The sequence below is a fragment of the Lottia gigantea genome (genome assembly GCF_000327385.1).
Source record: "Lottia gigantea unplaced genomic scaffold LOTGIsca_58, whole genome shotgun sequence".
Taxonomy (NCBI): domain Eukaryota; kingdom Metazoa; phylum Mollusca; class Gastropoda; family Lottiidae; genus Lottia; species Lottia gigantea.
In genome coordinates, this window is record NW_008709979.1 from 249,247 (window position 1) to 271,286 (window position 22,040).

Genomic DNA, 22,040 nt, shown 5'->3' on the forward strand with positions numbered 1-22,040 from the left:
GTATTCATATCACCGTAACTGCAGTGGGTCCATCGTTCATTGCTTATATTTCCACTGTCTAATGTATTCTTTTCACGAAGTTTCCGATTGATAAATTTTTTTTAAAAAAAAATTCCTGTTACAAAAATAAGGCCTCAACAGCAGCCATATTGCTCAGGAATGTGACCACGTGACCAACTGCAGTCTACGCGAATTTGAATGCATTTCTTGTCAAAGGGTTCACTGTGACAAATACAGTGAGAGTGGAAATATTTTTATATGACCATATTATGAAATGTCAATGTGAAATATTATTGTCTGTCAGTTTGTCCCTGATTGTTCTTATACTTTCGAGAAGGTATGATTATGGACAGATTTAGAACTTGATGAAATTTTTCATTATCACCCAAGAATGAACATACCACAAGGCAATTAAGTTCATAATAATAAAGACAAATTAGTGAACGTTTTGATTAGTGATATTATTATCATATAAGAGAGCCCTATAGAATAACAAAAAAGTTCATGGATGTGATGTTAAATGTTCTTATTCAAACCAGTAGGTGTATATTATCTTGCCTGACATCTTGTGGTTTTTGTGAATGTAAAATTTCATCTAATTGTTATTGTAACCACATTTAGATCTATTTTTCTTATCCCATAAAAATGTCAATTTCTTTGTGTCGTGAACTTTAACATTGACATCTATAATTAATTGACATCATTAAGTACCATTTCTCTTCTCTACCTCCTTTTTATTTCTACTTAATTGAAAAAAATATCTTCCAACAAATGACAGAGATCTGTCAATATGTCATATCAATCTATCATAGCTCCCATTATGTGAGTTTGCTAAAGGTGGCTTAGCTTACCCACCCTTAAAAAGCAATATAATATAAGCAACACAGTTGTATGTCCTCTTATACTGAATCTAAAATACAATTTCAGCCTTCTAAATCCAGTTCGGACTGGGCATGTAGTCTGTAAAACTGTTGTTGAATAAAGAATTTACTGGTAATAGGTTGACTACTTTAATGATCGTCATTAGATCATGGACGACAAGTAGTGTAGGCATTGAAAGAAAGCACAAAAAACTTCCAGATCTGTATTTTTTAGATTGGAGATGAGATCTTGTCAAGTAAATATATAGGGGGAATTTTTATCTTCACTTTAGATTAAAATAAGATAAAAATATTACACTTGGGGCTTGGTGCAGTGATATCACTTGCATGCTACGCACACAGTTAAAATCAGAATGCCAATATTTACAATAAATGTATTGGTAATATTAAAAACCTGAAACACACTAATGAGGTTTGACTATTACATGTTTATATAATACATGTAGATTTATAAAGTTTTTAATCTTTCTATGAAATTTATCATGCTGCTGTGGGACTATGTTATCTTGCAAGTCCTCTATGAATTGTTGTGCAATTTTTATTGAAGTGTTACCAATTGAGTCAATGTGTTGTAGATTGTTGCCTGACAAATCATAACCAATCATAATTTGAATTGGAAATGGTTTCCTCTAGTTTCCATGCTAGACTGTAGTGAGTATTGTATAAAACAAGAATACCCAAGTGAAATGAAAGTGTAATTTCTTGTCATGAAACAAATCATTATTTTCTATTTAACTAGTGCTATATAAAAGTTAATCATCTCTAGAGGTTGTCAATGACAATCAAATTATCACTTCAATTGCTGCTCTTTTTATCAAATTTGTAAATTTCTAACATGTCCAGAGCTATGGTAATTTTAATTTCAAATTACTTTTTAATTTTTGTTGGTTTAGACTAGAAATACTTGTAATTAAAACAATGGAGAATGATATTCGGGTTTCTTGCAGGGTTTTGTTTGATTCTCTAACATCTTTATTTATTGTCTTGATTTCTTGAAAATATTAGATGTCAAATAACTTCTGAAAAATAGGAATTTCAAACAGACAAAAATTGAAGCACAGAAAATTTAAAGCATGCAGTAGACATTTTATTATGGATGTTTTTCACCACTTAAGAGATTATGGTGAAATGGCTTTTTTTTTATTTCATATCATATATAGAGTTTCCAAGTTCTTTTCCACTTGAGAATAGAGAGGATTTCTAATTTTATGCAGTTGTGAGATTTCCTGCTTTTGAAAGACATTGATGTATTCCTACTCAGTCATTTTCACACCAGAATTTGGCACATGAAATACGATGCAAATTGTAATTCTAACTTTTTATAGCCAGCCTATAACATAAACACTTAACTTCAATTAGATGTCTGAAAACATACAATGGTAGATTCTGAGATATCTGAGAGAACAAAAATTCCTTAATTCAACTTCATCTAAGGTACATTTACACCCAGATGAATTTCTTAATTGTAAATGTTTGGCTTTGGATTTAATGCTTATATCTTTTAACAGGAATTTATTTCATGTTTTTCAGTGACAGTCTGGCATTTGCAACGGAACCAATATTTGCAAGTCTATCAAATATATTAGGAAACTATGAACGAATGCCTGCTAACATTCCTCAAGAATTAAAGGTAATGTATTACATTTTTTAGGGGCCTTATTTTTGAAAACTTACAGGAACTTTTTAGGTATTTTTAGTGTTCCAGTCATCTGATTGGTCATTCACTAAAATTGGCTTTAGATTAAGTATTATTTTTTTTTATGTTGTCAAGTTTTATTATCTTATAAGATTACTGTTTTTCTTAAAATCAAGATTTTATTTAAGTTAAGTTTTAGAGAATAAGGCTCCTGATCACTATTTGTGTAACTACTTAATACCAGGTTGTCCTTTATACTTAATAAACATTTTCTTTGCCACAAAAATGTGGAAAATCATGAAAAAAACTTAAAAAAAAAGAAAAAGAACTGAAACTCAGATTGGAAATGAAAATGAAAAAATAAATTCAAATTGACCAATGTTTCAGTAAATCATTTCTTGTGATTGATATATCATTATTTATCATCAATTCCAATTCTTATTTCCATTTCATATAACTATTTCATATTTTACTCCAGTTCTACCATCATCTAAATCAGTACTGATAGCCTAGTAACTTCTGACTAGAAACAATATTCAGTACCATAGTTTGATTAACCTTTCAAACTCTCTATAACATTGGTATACATGACATTTATGACATTCTTATGACTCCGGTATAATTGATTTTTGTTATGTATCATTTTGTTTTCAAATAATTGTCACTTTATTGATTATGGAAATTTTTTCCTTTCAAGGGATCAATACTGGATTTTTTGTGTGTTTTTAACAAACTTGAAAGCACGTAGTCCTTAATTTTGAATTTTTCAAACTTCGTACCATTGAAATCTAATCCTAATCCTTTTAGTACAAAGATTATTATTAATGAGTGGATAACATGTAAAAAGTACATTTTTTACAAAATATCTCAATTTGCTTTATTGCATCTCACAGTCAATGGCTCTATTATTAAAAACTTTTGTTGAAACTAATACCCAGTTCGCACAACTGGATTTTTGTAGAAAATCAGATTGAGTTCTATTGATTCGATTCTTTTTTAGTTTTGCTTTTACACTTCAATCCTATCTGTAAAGCCACTATCCCTTCGCAGAGAAAAATTAACTTTTTATTTTTAGTAACACGTCCTGTTACAGTTGTTACGGAATTGAACTACAATTGTGATCATTATAAAATATGAACTCAATAACAATACAATTTTTTTCGGTTCCTTTTCCGATGCATACTCGTGTATTTTATTAATCCCTTCTTTGTGATTTTCCAAACAGGAGATGGCATTTTGAGTGTTTATTCAGGTGATATGGATAACTTCGTGTTTGGTATCGCACTTCCAATTATCTAGATCGTATCCAGACGAAATCCACCTCTGGAGGTCATTTTTTCTATCTGATTATAACCGAACAAGGTCATTGCAAAAGCAACGGGAAGTTATTCGGATAGAGTAGAATTATTTTTGCAGTGCGAAAGGGATATTAGCTTTCAAGTTATCATTGTATATAGGCCCTACCATGTCACTGTATCAATTTAAGTTGAGAGTACCATGGTTCACTTAGTCAGTATAAATCCAGATAATGCAAAAAAGAAACATTTTTGGTATGAGAAGGGTTCCCTTCACTGGTGTATTTTTCACAAGATTCTTGTGGTGTTGTGTATGAAGAAGCATGATGGATTCTATAAAAATGTAGTAGTCTTGAACAAGTTAAAGAGACAATACTTGGGGTCTTTACACAATTGACAATTTTATGCGTAGGCACTTTTTTTTGCTTCATACCACTTTCCTGACAGATGTCGTAGGTTCCTGTAATTCCAGAGAAATCTGATCTTAATTTACAGGAATCGCATACGTTGGGTGAGAAATCTAAATGCTGCATGTAGAAGCTATATGTGTCCGTGACACACAAATGGGCTATAAATTCTCTTTTAATCAACAGCTACGTAAGATTTTACGCAGCGTGGGTTATATTAAAGTCTATTTCTAGTAACATGTTTTGATTGGTTATTTTTGATTTATTTTAGGACCATGAGTTTATAGATATGGAAATTAAATATGGAATTTTTCAAGTAAGTAAATCTTTTGTGAATTATCTCTATATAATTCAATTACATAATGAATCTCATATTACATATAACTATGATGAGATATTATATATATGTGAAATGATATGGTCAGATGTTAACCACTTTTATAAACACAATTTCTTAAAAAACAGTTTTGCTGGCAAATTTCCCATTGATGTCATTGGCTTGTTTTTCTGATATGAAGAAACTGATATGAAACATTTTGCTAACTGAACAGCGCAATTGTAGAGATATAGTACCTTAGAAATTTCTTGAGGCTTTCCAAAATTCTGACTATGTTGAGGTCTTGTTGAAAATGATGAAAAGCATAGGTTCAGCACATTTCATACTAGAAAGGCTACTTTTCTGGTATATAAATTTTGATGGTAATGGCTTAATCAGCTAAAAACAAAAATGTTTATAGACTATTATCTTTAAGGTTTTATCACTGAAATCGCAAGTAGTAGTTAAAAATGGACAAGTGTATTATATTAAGTTTTAGAGTATCACTTTCAGATGATATTAACTAACTAAAAACCTTCATATATAGTGTTTTAAAATCTGTCAGCCCATGAGGTATCATTAAAAACCATTTTTTACTCCAGTAATATATGAGTATGGAACTCTTTGTTTACTTTATCTCAAGCCTCCAGGATATTCTGAATGTTTTCAACTCATTTAATTCATGAAAACGGAAATATTGATAGATTAGGTAATAATGCTTTCAGATTTATTGCCGTGGTAACACTGAAGAGCTTTCTTATTAGGAAACTGTCATAAAGCGGAAAATTTGCCTGCAGTCAATCAACACTTGAAATTTTAAATGAAGCAAACATCAGACAGTAGGGGTCAATAAAAATTATCACCTTCAGCGAATAAAGTTTTATTAAAATATTTCCATAAGATGACCTCCTATAGTGTTTTAAAGATAAATCTATAGTGTTGTCAAGATGGATCATTGTCTTTTGTATTCTTTACATTATTCACAGAAACATACACAGACAATCCAACACTTGTTATTTATAATACTAGAATTTATCAAACAAGTTTTTTTTTGTTTTATTTTGAGCCTAGTGAAGTAAATGTTGAGGTTATGGTAAAGTAAGAACACTTAATGAATAATAGCACAGCACAGATTGTTCAAAATCTTACAACTAAGCCAAATTGTGACACTTTAGAGAATGAACAAACCAGACTTTTGGTTTATCTGATCCTGTAGAAGGACATTAAGACTGGAATTAACTTTAACTTTCAACTTCAAATATAATCATCTGTCTGTATACAATATCAGGGGATCAGATTTTTTTGTAAAAAGTGCTATAGGTGGATTACAACTAGCTGATAAGGAATGATTACAACAGAGCATGTAGTCATCTCCAAATCATATACTACCTGCATGTTAACACATTTCATTGGGACAAAAATGATTTTAAAAAAAATGCTTAGGATGTCTTAAACTAATGATGCTACTCTTATCATTGACTTCCTGTCTAATTAATTAGTCTTACAGTATGAATTGAAATGTTAATTAATCATCTAATTTTTATATTTCAGATTACAGAAGCATTATCATTCTTACACAGTTCAGAACATTTAATACATCGTAATGTTTGTCCTCAATCCATCCTTATCACAAAGCGTGGTGCCTGGAAACTGGCTAGCCTCGGCTTTGTGGAAAAAACGAAAGAAGGAAAGGTAAGAAACAATTTCTAATTAATTTACATATTACCAAACAAATTGGCTATAAATGGGTATGAATACTCTTCATTTCTAGACATTTAGGCTAAAAACTAAATAAGACATGTTAATAAACAAAAAGGGAAGATTCTCTGGGTTTTTCTTTTTATTGTTGGATTTCATCATCTGTTCATTATGTATGAAAATATTGACAACTCCTGGATCAAGCTGCAATACAGGTCTTATTATTGAAAACTTTACTTTCTGTGATTTTTATCAATTTTCAGTCATCTGATTGGTTAATCAGTGAAAATCAACTGTAAATTTAGTTATATTATCCAATCAAATTACTCTAGTTTGACTTAAAATCTGGATTTTATTTTAGTTAAGTTTTTGTTAGTAACTGTTGGTTACCAAGAGTTGTTTCCATGTTTCCAAGAGCATCAGGTTTTCGAAATTGGTCATTACACAAAATAATGAAGACATAGTACCTATTAGCGAAAATAATGCATTTTCTTATCCTGTTACTTTAAATTGAGCTCATTAGCTTTGACATGCCGGGTATCAAATGTTTTGACATAATAAATTTTCTATTGTATAACAAGATAGTTATAACCCACGCATAATATAAAAGGGAATTACCCTGCAGTGAGATTTTGTAATTTACTAATGAAGTAATTTGGTTTTAAAATCTAAAACAGCTTGAGACTGTTTTCACCTACATTCTTTTATATTTATAGAGTTTTAAATTTTTAATCAATTTTCAATCAGTTTCTTCTTTCAGGGAGATTTTTTTTACAATGTATAATATTTTAAGCTTTGGCTTATACATAATATATCTTTCTATTTTCAACAAATTTGAAAAAAAGTTTTAAAAAGCTATTATTCTGAGATTAATTATTTTTTTAATGCCACAACATTTCATTATGTTATTATAGATAGTTACCACGTCATTAGGGTATTCTACAGTTGCTTAAGTAAAATATAATGCTCATACATCAAGTAATTGTTATTTAGATTGCTAATTGTGTTAGACAGTTCCTTTTAACTCCAGGCTTGTCTTGCCATTTAGTCTTTAATATTGTCTTCTTATCACTTGAACTTCTTAAAGATACATTGACTATGTTGGTTATTATGTTATTATCATGACGCCATCTTGTCCTTCAGTTTAAACAGCCCAGTTCTGAATGACAGGCTCTCCAGACAGATTTATTTTTAAAGTATTGTTACTTAACACTTCTAAATAGGTCAATAGTAAGTAATCTGGTTTCATGGTACTTAATACCATAAAAATAGTCACATCAATCATAGGTTACCTAGAATGTAGCCTATAGCTTTCAAAAAGTGAAAAAATAGTGTTTCCTATTATGCATTCATATATATATTTGATTAACAAACAAACCTTCAACACTGAAAATAAACATACAATTATTTTTAAAAATGTAGAAATTCATGACTTTAAAGGAATATGCTCTTGAGGAAAATTATGAAATTTTGGTGCCAAAGAAAAAAAATGATTAGGTGATATTCAGGTCATCAATTTGATTTTGAGAAAGATTTTGATAGGATACAATATGACATGAGCAAGTTAATACTTCATTTATATACTGAATTTGATATTAGGAAGTTTTGATCATTTTATACCATAAGGTTTATGTTATTCTTCACTAACAGTACATGAAGCGTTTGGATTTGATCATTAAAGAGAAGAATGTCTTTAAGCCATTGGTAAACATGTCTTATAATCCTACTATATGATCAACAAATAAAAGAAAGAACTGTATATTACCCATGTACTTTAAAGTAATAAAATAGCATTTCTTTCAAACTAACATCTCTAGCTAGTAGACAGACAATGTTATGACTTACAATTGAAGTGTAGGATCTCCCACAGCTTGATAAAATCTATTTGTGAAGAAACATGAAATTCAGGATATTGAACTGAAGATATAATATTCAACAATATTTCTTAAAGGAATTGTGAAGAGGTTTACTGAACTTTTTAAGTGTATCAAGGACACTGATATCATCAATTTGCACTCGGATGTCAGTGGTTCTTACTATTCCACTTAAAGTTATTGTTTTATGACGACACTATATCACAAAAGTTGCTATTGATATATAAGGACCTTTGGGATAGTCACTTCATAAAACACATAATTCATGTGGAATTGCAAGAACCACAGACGTATGACTGGAAATTGGTGCAAATTGATGATATCAGTGTCTTTGATGTACATAAAAGGTTTAGAAAAACTCTTTACAATGCCTTTAAGTTGTTCATAGCATTTTGTGTTGAAAAACAACACCATAAACACTTTAAGTAGGGTTTTCCTGTTTTGAGCGAATTTAATAAAGTTTTTTTTCCATTTGAGGCATTAAAAATGTGAATTTAATCAAGATTTACAGCTACTTGTTGAACACAATTTATTCACGCTAGATATTTATAAGTGTCTAGAGATTTCTCTGTTAGTTCATACTGGTTCTCACAGGAATTTACATAAAGCAGATTGTGTTGTAGATTCTCAATACAAAAAAAAGGATTTAATGTAGAATAGAAAAGAAATATATTTTTGTTATCATGATATACAGACATTAGCTACATGATGTCATACAATAATAACACATTATAGATGACATCTTGTTTTTTATGTCTGGTTCAATCCATGCGTAAAATAATACAAACCACAATTAAACTATATTCAGGTTTTTGTTGCAATTTTAAAACAAAAAGGCTGTTTTAATTGAAATATGTTCTAAACTGGAAATTATGCAGACTTAATCGGACTTGACTGTCATAATAGACATTGCCAGATGTCATTTCAAATTCAATACAATCACAGCTTTCCAAAACATTTTGTTCAAAACAAAATATACTTTTGCATTTTATTGTTAACTCTGTGTGGCAGGTAGTATGTACTGACATGGACAAATTGTCTAGTTTTTTGAGTTCAATATTTGAACTTATGAGCTATGTTTTGATTTGTGATTACACACTTCTGTCTGTCTGTCTGTTTTCTTCTGTAAGACCAGACAATTACATACCAGACACATATATACCAGACACTTATATACCAGACGCTTGTATAATATAATGATATAACTTCTATTATAACAGGTTACTTGTTGTTAAAGTGATACGGTTGTGTAAGTTTTTGTGTAACCATAGTTTTTAGAGCTGATTTTCAGCTATTAATAACACAGAATTAAAATCTGTAGTCTGCAAACATACGATACCAATGTAAACTGTCAAAGCCATGGCATAAAGAATCTAGCATGCACGTATTACAACTGACACCTTAATAACAGTAATAAGAGCATATGGGAAGGTTAATAAGTCTAAACAGTCTAATTTGATATAGAACAATTGAGTTCACCCAAGATTATTAGCTGACTGTATCCCTTTACAAGATAAGCACCTTACTTGCGAAGTCATTGAAGATCTTGACATTCAGTAAATGACTTCACATGTACTTACAGAATAATATTCAATTTCTAGATGTCTGCTTAAGGGATATTATGTCTGTAATGGAATTATTGAATATTCACTTGGTTCCATACAGCAAGCTCAGCATAAAATCAATATAAGCTTGAAGACACAGTTTTTAAACGGAAGTTTGCGATAATCTTATTGTACAGTAATTTTATTTGACAAAATGTCATTATGGGTTGGTTTTATAGAATTTGATTGAATTTTATACTGATTGACGGTTGCCAGTAGGTGATGATTGAATTTTCACTATGCAGATAATTTCAGACATTACCATTAGTTGTACAGAATTTTTTTTACTCTTAGTAAATATTCAATTAGATGTTGAATCTATAGAATATTGATCAGAAATAATGATTTAAAAGAAATAAAATCAATGCTTTCACGTCATTAACTGGTAAAGTTAAATTGTTGCTTTTGTTATCTTATCAAAAACTATGCTGGGTTGCATTCAGCAATTCGTAACCAGTTTCTGTAGAGTTATACATTCTATATTGTAACTATCTGTTAAGCAATTATATTTTGTTATCCATATCTTATGTATCTATTGGCTTTAAAATGTGGTTTAATGATGAGAAAAACATGTCACTTAATATAATCAGTAAAAACATGGTTTTGAATATTGTCCGCATATTATATTAATTTTTTATTTTAATCTTTTATTCTGCCCATTATGTAATTCAGCAGAATTGCCCTCTATAGACTGTATTTATTGGATAAAAATCTATCTCGGTAATTTTTACACAAAGAAGACAACTTTAATTCCTCAAGTGACATTTGATAATCTTTAACTATTTCTGGCTTCTTTCTTCTCCTAAGACTTTTTTGCAACAAGGTTTTTCTCATGTTGAGTTGTTGTCATTTGTGTCAGGTGAAAGCCTGTTATAATCTCATCTTTCTCTTGCTGTAAACTCAAACCAGTTTCCTGTCACTCACAGTTTTAACATTTCTATCTTCAAATCAATTCATCATTGTTGAATATCATTTAGTGAGGCAAAATTTCACTCTTACAATCTTTCGTTCTTAAAGAAATCAATTTTAGGCAAGTAACTTGTTGCTATTTTAATGATCTTGATGTTACTTTACGATAGATTTATGGCTCTCCAGCCAGTTTTAACAAACGTGACGAAAGCTTCATAATAGCATTTTTTCAATACCATTTTTTCCATCTTGCTACTTGTCTTGCAAGTTGATTTAATCCTGAGAAAAATAAGATTTGTGTATTCTCAGACATTAGTTTAAGTCAATTTATTTCTGTTTTTATGAGAAATAATGAAATAAAGTTGAGGGTTCTTTGATAATAAATCACTTTCTTCCATATGAGTTGTTAAGACTTATTTAAACGTAATGGTTTCATGTATTATATATCTGACATTCAATAGCTCACTTCTATCAAGTCTCAGATGAGTCCTTCATAAAAATTCCTTCAATTATTCTTGACACACTGAATGTCTTTGTAAAGAGGAAAAATATTCACTTGAAACAATGGACGGCCTCAAAGAGTGCCATCAGTAGATGGAAGAGGTTTTTTTTTATTACAATTTTAATTTTATAACATAAATAAAATTCCATCATAATCTCTTGTCCATTCACATTGGGTTATAGACTTAACCAGATTTTGATGAAATGCACTTCCATTTTGACTTATTTTTTGGCAAGGTTTTGCATATATATATGTGTAATGGTAAGTTGAGATCAAAAAAATACGCTTAAAGTTTTCCGTTTGTGGTGATTTACTGTTTTGGGCAACAATTTCAAAACTATTGGCTTGAATAATGCTGTCTCAGGGTTGAAACACTTTGCAAACCATTTGCCATTTTGAATGCTATTAACAAGAAGTAAAAGTAATGGTATAAATTTTATCATTTCAGGAGAAGTCATCTTGTCAGTCATGGACAACAAAAATACCCAAGATGGCTCAACCAGATTTAAATTTCATAGCTCCTGAAGTTCAACTTGAAAAAATCTGCACACCATTAAGTGATATGTTTTCACTGGGCATGGTGATTTGTGCTATTTATAACTCTGGTAAATCATTGATATCAGCAGATCATTTACCTGGCCTTTATGTTAAACAATTAGATCAGGTTGGTATTTAGCTAGTTTATTAAATAGATTCATTAACAGAGGAAACAGAAATTGTACACCAATAATGTCAACAACTATCTCACATGTCAGACCACTAACTCAGACACTACTTGAAAGCAGATCCAGAAATGAATCAAAACATCAATATTAGAAGTCCATTAAATTTTTAAGGTGGAATAAAGGGTAACTAGAATAATACAACTCAGAAATTTTGATTTCACAACTTAAACTATCAAAAATCATTCAGATTGCTCTTGATGATATTTTACTCATACAAAGATGTGCTCAAATATCTTTGCTACATTATAGTTATTGAACAGTTTGTTGCCAGTGATGTATACAATACAGACACAACTGTTATCTGTCATCTATTAACAGTGATATATATATACTATTCAAACACCGACACAACCTGTTATCTGTAATCTGTTGCCAGTGATATATACGGTACAAGACAAACATAGACACAACCTGTTATCTGTCATCTCTTACCAGTGATATATACGGTACAAGACAAATATAGACACAACCTGTTATCTGTCATTTCTTACCAGTGATATATATATATATACTATTCAAACACAGACACAACCTGTTATCTGTCATCAGTTGCCAGTGATGTAAATATACTATTCAAACACAGACACAACCTGTTATCTGTCATCTCTTACCCGTGATGTAAATATACTATTCAAACGTAGACACAGCCTGTTATCTGTCATCTCTTACCAGTGATATATATATATATATACTATTCAAACACAGACACAACCTGTTATCTGTCATCTGTTGCCAGTGATGTATACTATACAAACACACACACAACCTGTTATGTGTCATCTGTTACATACTAGTGATGTATACGGTTAAATACAAACACAACTTGTCATCTATGGTTTGGACATAAAACGCAACTGTCTACTGCATATGATGTAAACAAAAGAAAGAGAACAGTCACTGCTATTTGTCTGTGTTTATCTCTCTGTCAGTGATAAAGTTAAAACAGACACTACTGATTTTTGTCATTGATAATGATACAACAGACTCTTCTGTGTTATCAGATCTGATCTGCAGTTTTGTTTCAAGTATTTCCTACGTGTAAATAGTTATACATCTCCTGTTAGATTTAATTAATATTCAATCAATCAAATGTTCTGTTCAATAAAAGGTTCCCTGACTATATATGTTGGGAATTCTGGGATATACATTATAAAACGACAACTTATATCGATAAACTGTTTTTAACAGTGGTAAATGATAACTTTGGATGCTATTAGATCAAAATCCCAAAGAAAAAGAATCTAAAGCTAGAATTTTGTCAAATCATGGGTGGTAAATGTAGAAATCTTTAAAAAAAGAAAAATATAAACAAAACATCAAGATATGTATTTTTTTTTTATCAAATTGCAGTGATGTACAAACTAAAAGACTGGCACTATTGACCACTATCAGTGATCTAGTCAATGCAATAATGAACTGACAAAAAAAAGTATTGCCAGAGACAACTGATGTCAGTAAAATAATCTTAAAGTACAGAAATGGATTTTGAAGGTATGAAATCTTTCTTACATTCTAGATGCATGAAACATTTGGAATTGTTGCTCATCGGATGCCATTACAGTTGGTAGAACCTGTAGAGAAAATGATAAACAGAGATACGCGGTATCGACCGACTGCTCAATTATTTTCTATGGTAAGAATCATATTTATTACTATCTTACTGTAGATATTGGAACTTCTATTAAGTTTCTCAGCAATCTTTTTAATCTTAGAGGATGATTGAGGCATAGATTGAAATAGATTTTTCAATCAAATTTACCTAGTCTGTGATGCAGGTTGAAATAGAGATTTCAGATTTTTCAACGTAGTTTACCTGATCTGTGATGCGAACATAAGGACCGGGATGGACATTTGTATGGAACACTAAATCAAGGCCCAATTGAATGCTGAAACTTGGAAATAAACAAATAAAAGTCTAATACTTCTGGTCAATTTCCCTCATTGTTCACTATATACTGCTGTCTGTCTGTGTCCAATCTGAGGCAGAAAAGTAGAATGTAAAAAAAAGTCTATCAGAATCTCTGTCAATGTTCCAGTTTCTTGCCAAGCAGTGTCATTAGTCTAATAGACGTAGACGTATAGAATATCACAAGTTGTCATTTCTATAGCTGTCTTTTCTCACACCATTACATTATCATTAGCCAGATAGGTGTAAGTAATGTAATTCTGATTCTACATGTATAACAGTAAATAAGCTCCCTGGAATGGTCATTTTCTCACCTGTTTGGGTGCCAATTTTATCAGATTGTACCAGTGTTCACTAATTCACTTGTCATGTGAAAAAGAGACTCAGCTAAAATGATGTCCCAGATTGAACACAAATGCATCTTGACTTGAGATTAGGGTATTTGAAAGGTAACTGACACAGGGTTAAAGCAGTGTTACTAATTAGAAAATTTAAGTTAATTGAAATTTGAGTAATTGTAGGTATATTTGAACCTAAAAATTGTAAATTAATATGTCTTTAATAGTCACATGATTTCACGATAACCATCTTGTAATAATACTTATACTGGGTAGGACAAGGACAAGATTTTTGACAGAAATAATTTCATATACTGTATGTTAAGGAAAATTGTTGATATCATTTCATTCTCATGACTTGCAGTAATATTGAAGACTAATGCCTGAATAATTGAAGTTTATAGAAATTACATGCAATACACTTTATCAAAATGATTGAAATGAAATAAAACAGTTAGAATGAGTCTATTTGGTCTGTGTTGTTTGTTTACCAATGGAACAATGAATCATAACAATTACAATATTTCATATTTCTATTCTATCAAGATATGATACAACAAAATCAATAAATTGCATTATTTTGTCCCAAGGTTATAATCACGGAAGTGATATCTAATGTCGTGGAACTTTCTGAAAATTGGAAAGCTCCAGCAAGGCTTTTGCAGAAATAAAACATTTAACAAGTTCAGTTACCAAAACTTAATATTAACAAAATATAGAAAGTATAACTGTTCTAGTAAAGGTATTTATTTAGTTTCATTTCTTTGGACAGAGGGTGTGAGAATCTCAATTTAATGAAATGTTTGAAATAAAATGTTTTTATAAAATATTTTTCAAATCAATTTCCCTGCAAATGAAGTGTGTATCGTCATGAACTACTTAATATAAATATTATTATCTTCATTGCAGTGGGGTATTTAAAACATTTCCTACATTACCATAGGAGTACAAGTTGAAAGACTGTTGAGGGACAGGCTGGTTTGTGCTATGCCTATGTACATTACAAAATTTTTCACTGGGGATGGCCCCCTAAACCCTCACCATGCCTAGTGCCCTATAAAGTCTGCACTCTATGAAATCCTTACTATGCCACTGCTTCATTGTCTAATCAACACATCCAAACTTTTTACATATTTCTACTGTGTTTTGATTTAAGAGGTAAAGCCTGCATCACCGACCAAAAAAATAAATATGCTTGATTTTATGTGATTTTTCAACTGGGCAATCAATATGATTGCATATGGCCAATTTTCTGTATAAGTGAAATATATAAAAATGACATGGGAAACCCCTTTTATTTGGTTGAACCACGATCCAATTGTTTTATTTATAAGGGGATATAAATCAAATGACGATAAAGTGTCATATACCAAACTGTAATTTGATAAGAAAAATCCAGACGCTCAAAAACCTGATCTCCCAAATAAATGGATATGTCAGACACACAGGTTTAAAATATTTATTTCTCTTAACACATCAAAAACAAGCTGTCTGAAAGCTGTCGGTGTTTTGTGGTATGAATTTTTACATGATATTTACTGTGTAGTGTTATGTTGTTAACAAATGTTCTTTCATCCAGATCTTAGCTCACAAAAAATATTATTTGTTAAAACTCAAAGGAATAGAAAAATATTATTGGTTGTTAAAACTGAATCTTAAATTATTTTTATTGAATTTTTTATGTGTTTTATAATGAATTTGATGTCATCGATTTGCACCATTCCAATTTTCAGTCTGACGTCTGTGGCTCTTGTAATTCCACTAAAACCAAGCATTGTATGAAGTCACTAACACAAAAAATTATATTGATATACAAGAACATTTGTAATTGTGATGTCATTAAACACCTTTAATTGGCAAATCATGTTAATAAAACACAAGATAATTGATCTAAGTTTTCAAGAAACTGTCTAAAAAGTATTCTTATAACTGAAGTTATGACTTTATGGCATATGCCTATGTGTATAAAGTTTAAAGCTGTAAACTTAAATTTCGATGATGTTTATATAAGTGTATATTGACAAATAATTGGATATATCTTCAAAAACTTATGCACAATCATTCAGCAAGACAGGGTATAAATGATTTTAAACAACCATGTGTGTTTTATTAGCATTAAATTCTTTGTAAAGAAAAAAATACTGTATTACTAATATACACTAATTACTTGAGAATTTAGAAAGAAAATAAATCAAAGCACCTCATTATGAAAAGGTTTCTAATCTGGAAGGTAAATTAATCATTAACAAGTTTTTCACAAGGTAAATAACATGTGTTCAGAAAGCTCATTTAGATTATTTATGATGTCATTTGCAGCATAAATTTCCAATATCCGTTAAATGATAGTTGCTAAGCCTTTTCTAAAATACCAATTTACGAGGTAAAAAAGATATATTAGAAATGTTCATCTCTTGAGTTGGTCATTAAAGATTATTACTACAGTATTTATTGGTTGAATAAACATTACTCCAGATGAACATTAAGATTAAAAATCCATTTTCTATACTGATTATTTTCTGCCATTTTTTATAGATTTATTTGAGACCAACATTTGAGCTATGATTGTTTGATATTTCATCAAAAATGACATGGTAATTTTGAAATAGTAGTAATGAGGCATTTTGTCTAGACAATTCCATATTTGTTAACACCAATGATAAACAGGAAATCTCTGATGCCTCGGAATTATTTGTCACGTCTGATGAAAACTTTTGAAGTTTTTATGTCTCCTGTCTCTGAGGTTAACTGGACAACTGATATTGCACTTTCTAGTACATGATGTAATCTTCTCTAACTTCATTAACAAAGTTCAAAACGGTCACAAATTCATTTGACATTCAGCATTTAATTTTCATGGTAGTTATGGTGATGAGACCCTGATATTACTCCATATCATCAGAATTGTGATTTAGAAAATTTTTGTCAAAAGTTCTTTGGGATTCAATCAAGATTAGGTCATGCCCAGCATTAGGCATGAAGGAAGCATACCAGGTGGCCCTGAATGACAGACTATTGTATATTCATTTTGAGACCATCCAAGTCAGGCTGGGTAAACAGTGTGCAATTTTGTATTCTTTGCATGACAACCATGGCATTACCTAGTTCCTCAGATGTGATTTTGTAACTTGGTGGAAGGAATTGGGTAGGACCAGAATTGTTAGTCTACTGTATGATATCAACACATGATGGAAGTGATTCTGTCATCAAGGGTGTTTTCATACAAGTTTAGCATTTTAGATTTTGGTGAAGGATTTAGGGTTAATTTGATGCTATTGAGGTCAATATAGGTCTTTTGAGCCATCAAAGGAATGTAAAGATTAAAATTGTTGATATGTTTTGTTGATGCCTCCAGTGACGTCTGTGTCTGTAATGAATGACTATCTGTATTATATCTGAAAGAGTTTTATATAGAGCATTATTAGTAGAGGTGAATGACACTAGTGTCTGAATCAAATATAAACAAAGATAGTAGACCACATCTAAATATGCCCACAACTGCATGCAGTTAGTAAAATAAGAAGCTTTCTCACTTGATTTCCAGTGTTTGGTCATATACCTCCATATGTCTATGTAGAGAGATGTGTATATAGAAAATGATGCGGGCATACAAACAGTCGTTGTTGCCGATTTTTGCTGCCGACTTTAATCTTCAGCCAGCTCTTCCACAACAAGGTTATCAATTCCCAACAGGATTTATAATATCAAACCAGCTTGATATTTGTCGCAGATTATTTATCGTCTGCATGACAGAGCGTCACCATCCAATCTGATTCATTTCTTTTCAATTTCATGATCTGCACGTGATTATCGACATATTAGATGTCTCCTCTTGTGCCTGCAGCCAGTCGGTGAAACTTCTGATATGACTCTAGTCGGCAACAAAAATCAGCGACCAAGAATATTCGTGTGCCACCACCATTAACAAGGAAGTTCCTACTCTCTTTATAATGTATTCTATAATTTAATTATAGTTAAAGTATTTCACAGATCCTGTAGTATCTGGTCTACAGTTATTAGATGCTGCTGTTGCTGCTGATAGGAAGGACCCTGTACAGAGAGCTGAGGCTTATGCAAATTTATCACAAGTTATTCCTATCATGCCACGAGTAAGTCAGAATATATGTAGATTATGTTTTAAATGGATATAGCAGTTTTCCAATTATTTGGAAACTATCTGATACTGCTACTACATTAGCTATGTATAAATTGTAGAATTTCAGAATGAAATAAAAAGATGGAGACTCATCCACAATTTAACTCATTATCATTCTGGTAATAGTGGTAGCTGAATTAAATTCTTTGAAGAGATAAAAATTTGATAAAAGTTAGCTCAATTCTGTCTGTTTCAATGTCATAATTGAATTCATAAATTTATAATATCAAAACTATCTTTACCATATACTTGATGATTCAAAAACTTAATTTGATTGTCCTTTGTTATTTACCAGTAGTCTATTAAGCAATCATGTTTCAAATTTTATTATTCATTTGTTAGGATAATTTTTTCATGTTCTATTTCTTGTCTATTTTTCAGAAAATTTTGTATCGCAATGTCTTCCCTACATTATGTCAGGACTGTAAGAGTGGAGAGTCCATGGTTTTTGCATTACCTGCAATGTTAACAATGATAGATTTTGCTCCTAGAGATGATTATATTGATATTATACTCCCTGAATTTCGTAATATAATGTCCTCTTCTAAACCGGTGCAGGTAAGATTAGAAAATGTTGCAAATGTTCTCTGATCCCTTTTACTACCACAACCCTAGTGTAGCCACAGAGACAGGGAGAGGCTGTTTCCTGTTTATGAACCTGTGGGCCCTTCGATCCTACCATAGATCTAGATATTGCATGTACCTTTGGATATTCCATAAAAGTTTAGGTAAATGATGTTATTATGTAATTATTCCCATTGCACATTGCATGGTGAAGTTGCTTCAGAAAGTAAGATATAAAACTTCATAAAAGTTCATTTGCAGGCATTTTTTACGCAAGGTTAGATTGCCTCTTACAAAGTCAATTGATTTTAGAAACATTGTTGTGATCTTTACAACTTCATCAAGATGGTCTTTAATAACCATAAAAGATCGTTAAACAAAAGGGATACTTTTCAATGGCAATAGAAAATTTCAAAAAATTAGATTTTATGTTTGGAACTAATCATCATGAAAATACAATTCTATTGTTAAGATGTACAGGTAACAACACTTCAAGCTGGCATATGGTGAATTGTTTCTTAAAATGAAATCATTGCATTGCAGGCTACAGTGTATATATTGAACAAATTAGATATTATTTTATCCAAAACACCATTAGAAGAGATCAAAAGTGAAGTTCTTCCTCTGGTTTTTAATACTTTAGATTCTCAATCTTTACAAGCTCAGGTGAATATTAATCTTTATAATAATTTTTACAATACAATCTCATTCAATGGTAGTACCTTGATTTATGATAACTTATCATGTTTTTCCCTCAAACTTCTTCAAATTGTTATTTGTAAAGTATTTGAAATCATTTTGTCCTGATTTTTTGACTCCAGTAGATTCCTATATATTCAGGAATAATTACTTACAAAGACTTCAAAAGATATTGTTGTTTTATAGGAAGCAGCATTGAGTGCATTCAGTGTTATCAAGGAATATTTAGATGATAATATTATTCGGAAAATGGTTTTACCAAGAGCAAAATCTTTATTTTATAGATCAACTAATGTCAGGGTAAGTACATGTATAAAATCTATATAGATTAAGTTATGTCAGGGAAAGTACATGTATACAATCTATATTTTATATTTCAACTAATGTCAGGGTAAGTACATGTATACAATCTATATAAATTAACTAATGTCAGGTTAAGTACATGTATTCAATCTATATTTTATAGTTCAACTAATGTCAGGGTAAGTACATGTATACAATCTATATAAATTAACTAATGTCAGGGTAAGTACATGTATACAATCTATATAGATTAACTAATGTCGGGGTAAGTACATATATTAAATCTATATTTTATAGTTCAACTAATGTCAGGGTAAGTACATGTATACAATCTATATAGATTAACTAATGTCAGGGTAAGTACATGTATACAATCTTTATAGATTAACTAATGTCAGGGTAAGTACATGTATAAATCTATATTTTATAGTTCAACTAATGTCAGGGTAAGTACATGTATAAAATCTTTATTTTATAGATCAACTAATGTCAGGGTAAGTACATGTATACAATCTATATAGATTAACTAATGTCAGGGTAAGTACATGTATAAAATCTATATAGATTAACTTATGTCAGGGTAAGTACATGTATAAAATCTTTATGATCAACTAATGCCTGGGCAAGTACATGTATAAAATCTTTATAGCTCAACTTATCTTATAGGATCTTTATAGATTAACGAAGGTCAGAATAAGAACAAGTAAGTTTTTTTTAGACTGTGAAAATGTAAAAAGAAATATCTATTCTGTATCTAAAGCACTATATTTATTATTGTATATTTAATGCACTTTCTGCACCTCTATTGTTAGTTAGGAGATATGAATTTTGTTTATTTTTATATATTTACAGTTAAGAATCAATGCATTAACATGTATAGATCATATGTTAGATAGTTTGGGCAAAATGTTAATATTAGATGAAGTGTTACCATTTTTAACAGATATAACATGTCAAGATGCAGATGTTGTAATGGCAGTTGTAGGTAAGACATTTTTCTTATCAGCTGAGGATGATAAGCATTACAGAAATCCATTTAACCTTTTGAATACTGAATCCTTATGTACCCTGAACTCCATGTATTATGACTTCAAATGTAAAATGTTATTAAATGTGACATCACATGATAATGGCTGCTTAGGTATATATCATGTAGTTATTTATCCTGTAGAGTCTCTGCTATTGATGAAAGGATAAGGATCAAAGTAAAAGTGAATGTATTTTCATATGTATCCCAGCCATTCGATATTTCTACACTGTCGTAAACCTTTTTCATCAGAGGCTAACTGCAGAGAGTAAAGGGAAGCAACCAGGAAATTTCTTTTTCAACAATGAATAATTATTTTTTCAGGTGTTTATAAACATATGCTAAGTGATAAGAAATTTGGATTAACACATAATCTTATAGCAACAAAAGTGATGCCATCACTAATCCCTCATACAGTTAATCCTGGATTATCCATGGAACAGGTAAATAACTTTGTCTGCATCTAATCTAATCTGAAAATAAATTTGTGCCAACATTACTCTGTTTGGCAGCAAATTATTTCAGCATGCATGTTCGTCTCTTGTCCACGAAGTTTGATAATGCTGAACATCTATTACAAATCTATTGATAATATGATTATTTAGATATTGCTGTGGTCAACACATCTTTTTCAATAGATATTTTGTTTATAGTTTGGTGATCTAATGGAAGTATTACGTGAAATGTTAGAGCAAATTGACCGGCAACGAAGAAATAAAATGAAACTAGAAACTGTTATACTTCCTGTTCCTCCAAGGTATGAGTATTCTATATTTGTGACATAATGTAAAAGACCAAATTGATGCCTTAGTTTTGATTGAGGATTAGCTCTCAGAATGGCCATTAGACTCTTTTTCACCTCATTGATTTTGTCAGTCTGAGGATTGTGTTTTTGGATTTGTCCTGGTGACACATATATACCTATCTGAATGTACATGTACAAAAATGTCAGTTGCAAAAGACTGTTTTCATCAACAAGCATATTTCGGACTTGTGCATATCTTGGAAACCATTGAATGTCATGGGTGGGTCTGAAATCAACATTTACCAAATATATATCTTAGAGAGTCAGCCTTCAATGACTTGCCAGTGACACATACCAAGTTGATTGAAAGAAAGACATCCATGCGAGAGGGGATGTTCTGTTAATGGAGTTAAAAGTTTGTAATTCTTTCAGGGGTTCGATCAAAATGAGCGGAGAAG

General features: G+C 30.6%; 1 protein-coding gene across 1 annotated transcript in view; it reads left to right on the plus strand.

Annotated features, from left to right (window-relative positions):
* Positions 1-21,622, plus strand: part of LOTGIDRAFT_127669 (hypothetical protein) — a gene marked incomplete at both ends in the record, with an annotated part of 43,960 nt that extends 22,338 nt beyond the window's left edge. The window contains 13 exons of the mRNA XM_009063453.1: positions 2,412-2,511; positions 4,043-4,093; positions 4,491-4,535; positions 6,087-6,227; positions 11,574-11,786; positions 13,364-13,480; positions 18,063-18,197; positions 18,626-18,802; positions 19,352-19,474; positions 19,694-19,807; positions 20,663-20,795; positions 21,162-21,280; positions 21,491-21,622. Coding sequence (XP_009061701.1) covers positions 2,412-2,511; positions 4,043-4,093; positions 4,491-4,535; positions 6,087-6,227; positions 11,574-11,786; positions 13,364-13,480; positions 18,063-18,197; positions 18,626-18,802; positions 19,352-19,474; positions 19,694-19,807; positions 20,663-20,795; positions 21,162-21,280; positions 21,491-21,622 — 1,600 coding nt within the window. The remainder of the gene's footprint in view (positions 1-2,411; positions 2,512-4,042; positions 4,094-4,490; positions 4,536-6,086; positions 6,228-11,573; positions 11,787-13,363; positions 13,481-18,062; positions 18,198-18,625; positions 18,803-19,351; positions 19,475-19,693; positions 19,808-20,662; positions 20,796-21,161; positions 21,281-21,490) is intronic.
* Between the last annotated feature and the right edge of the window lie 418 nt (positions 21,623-22,040).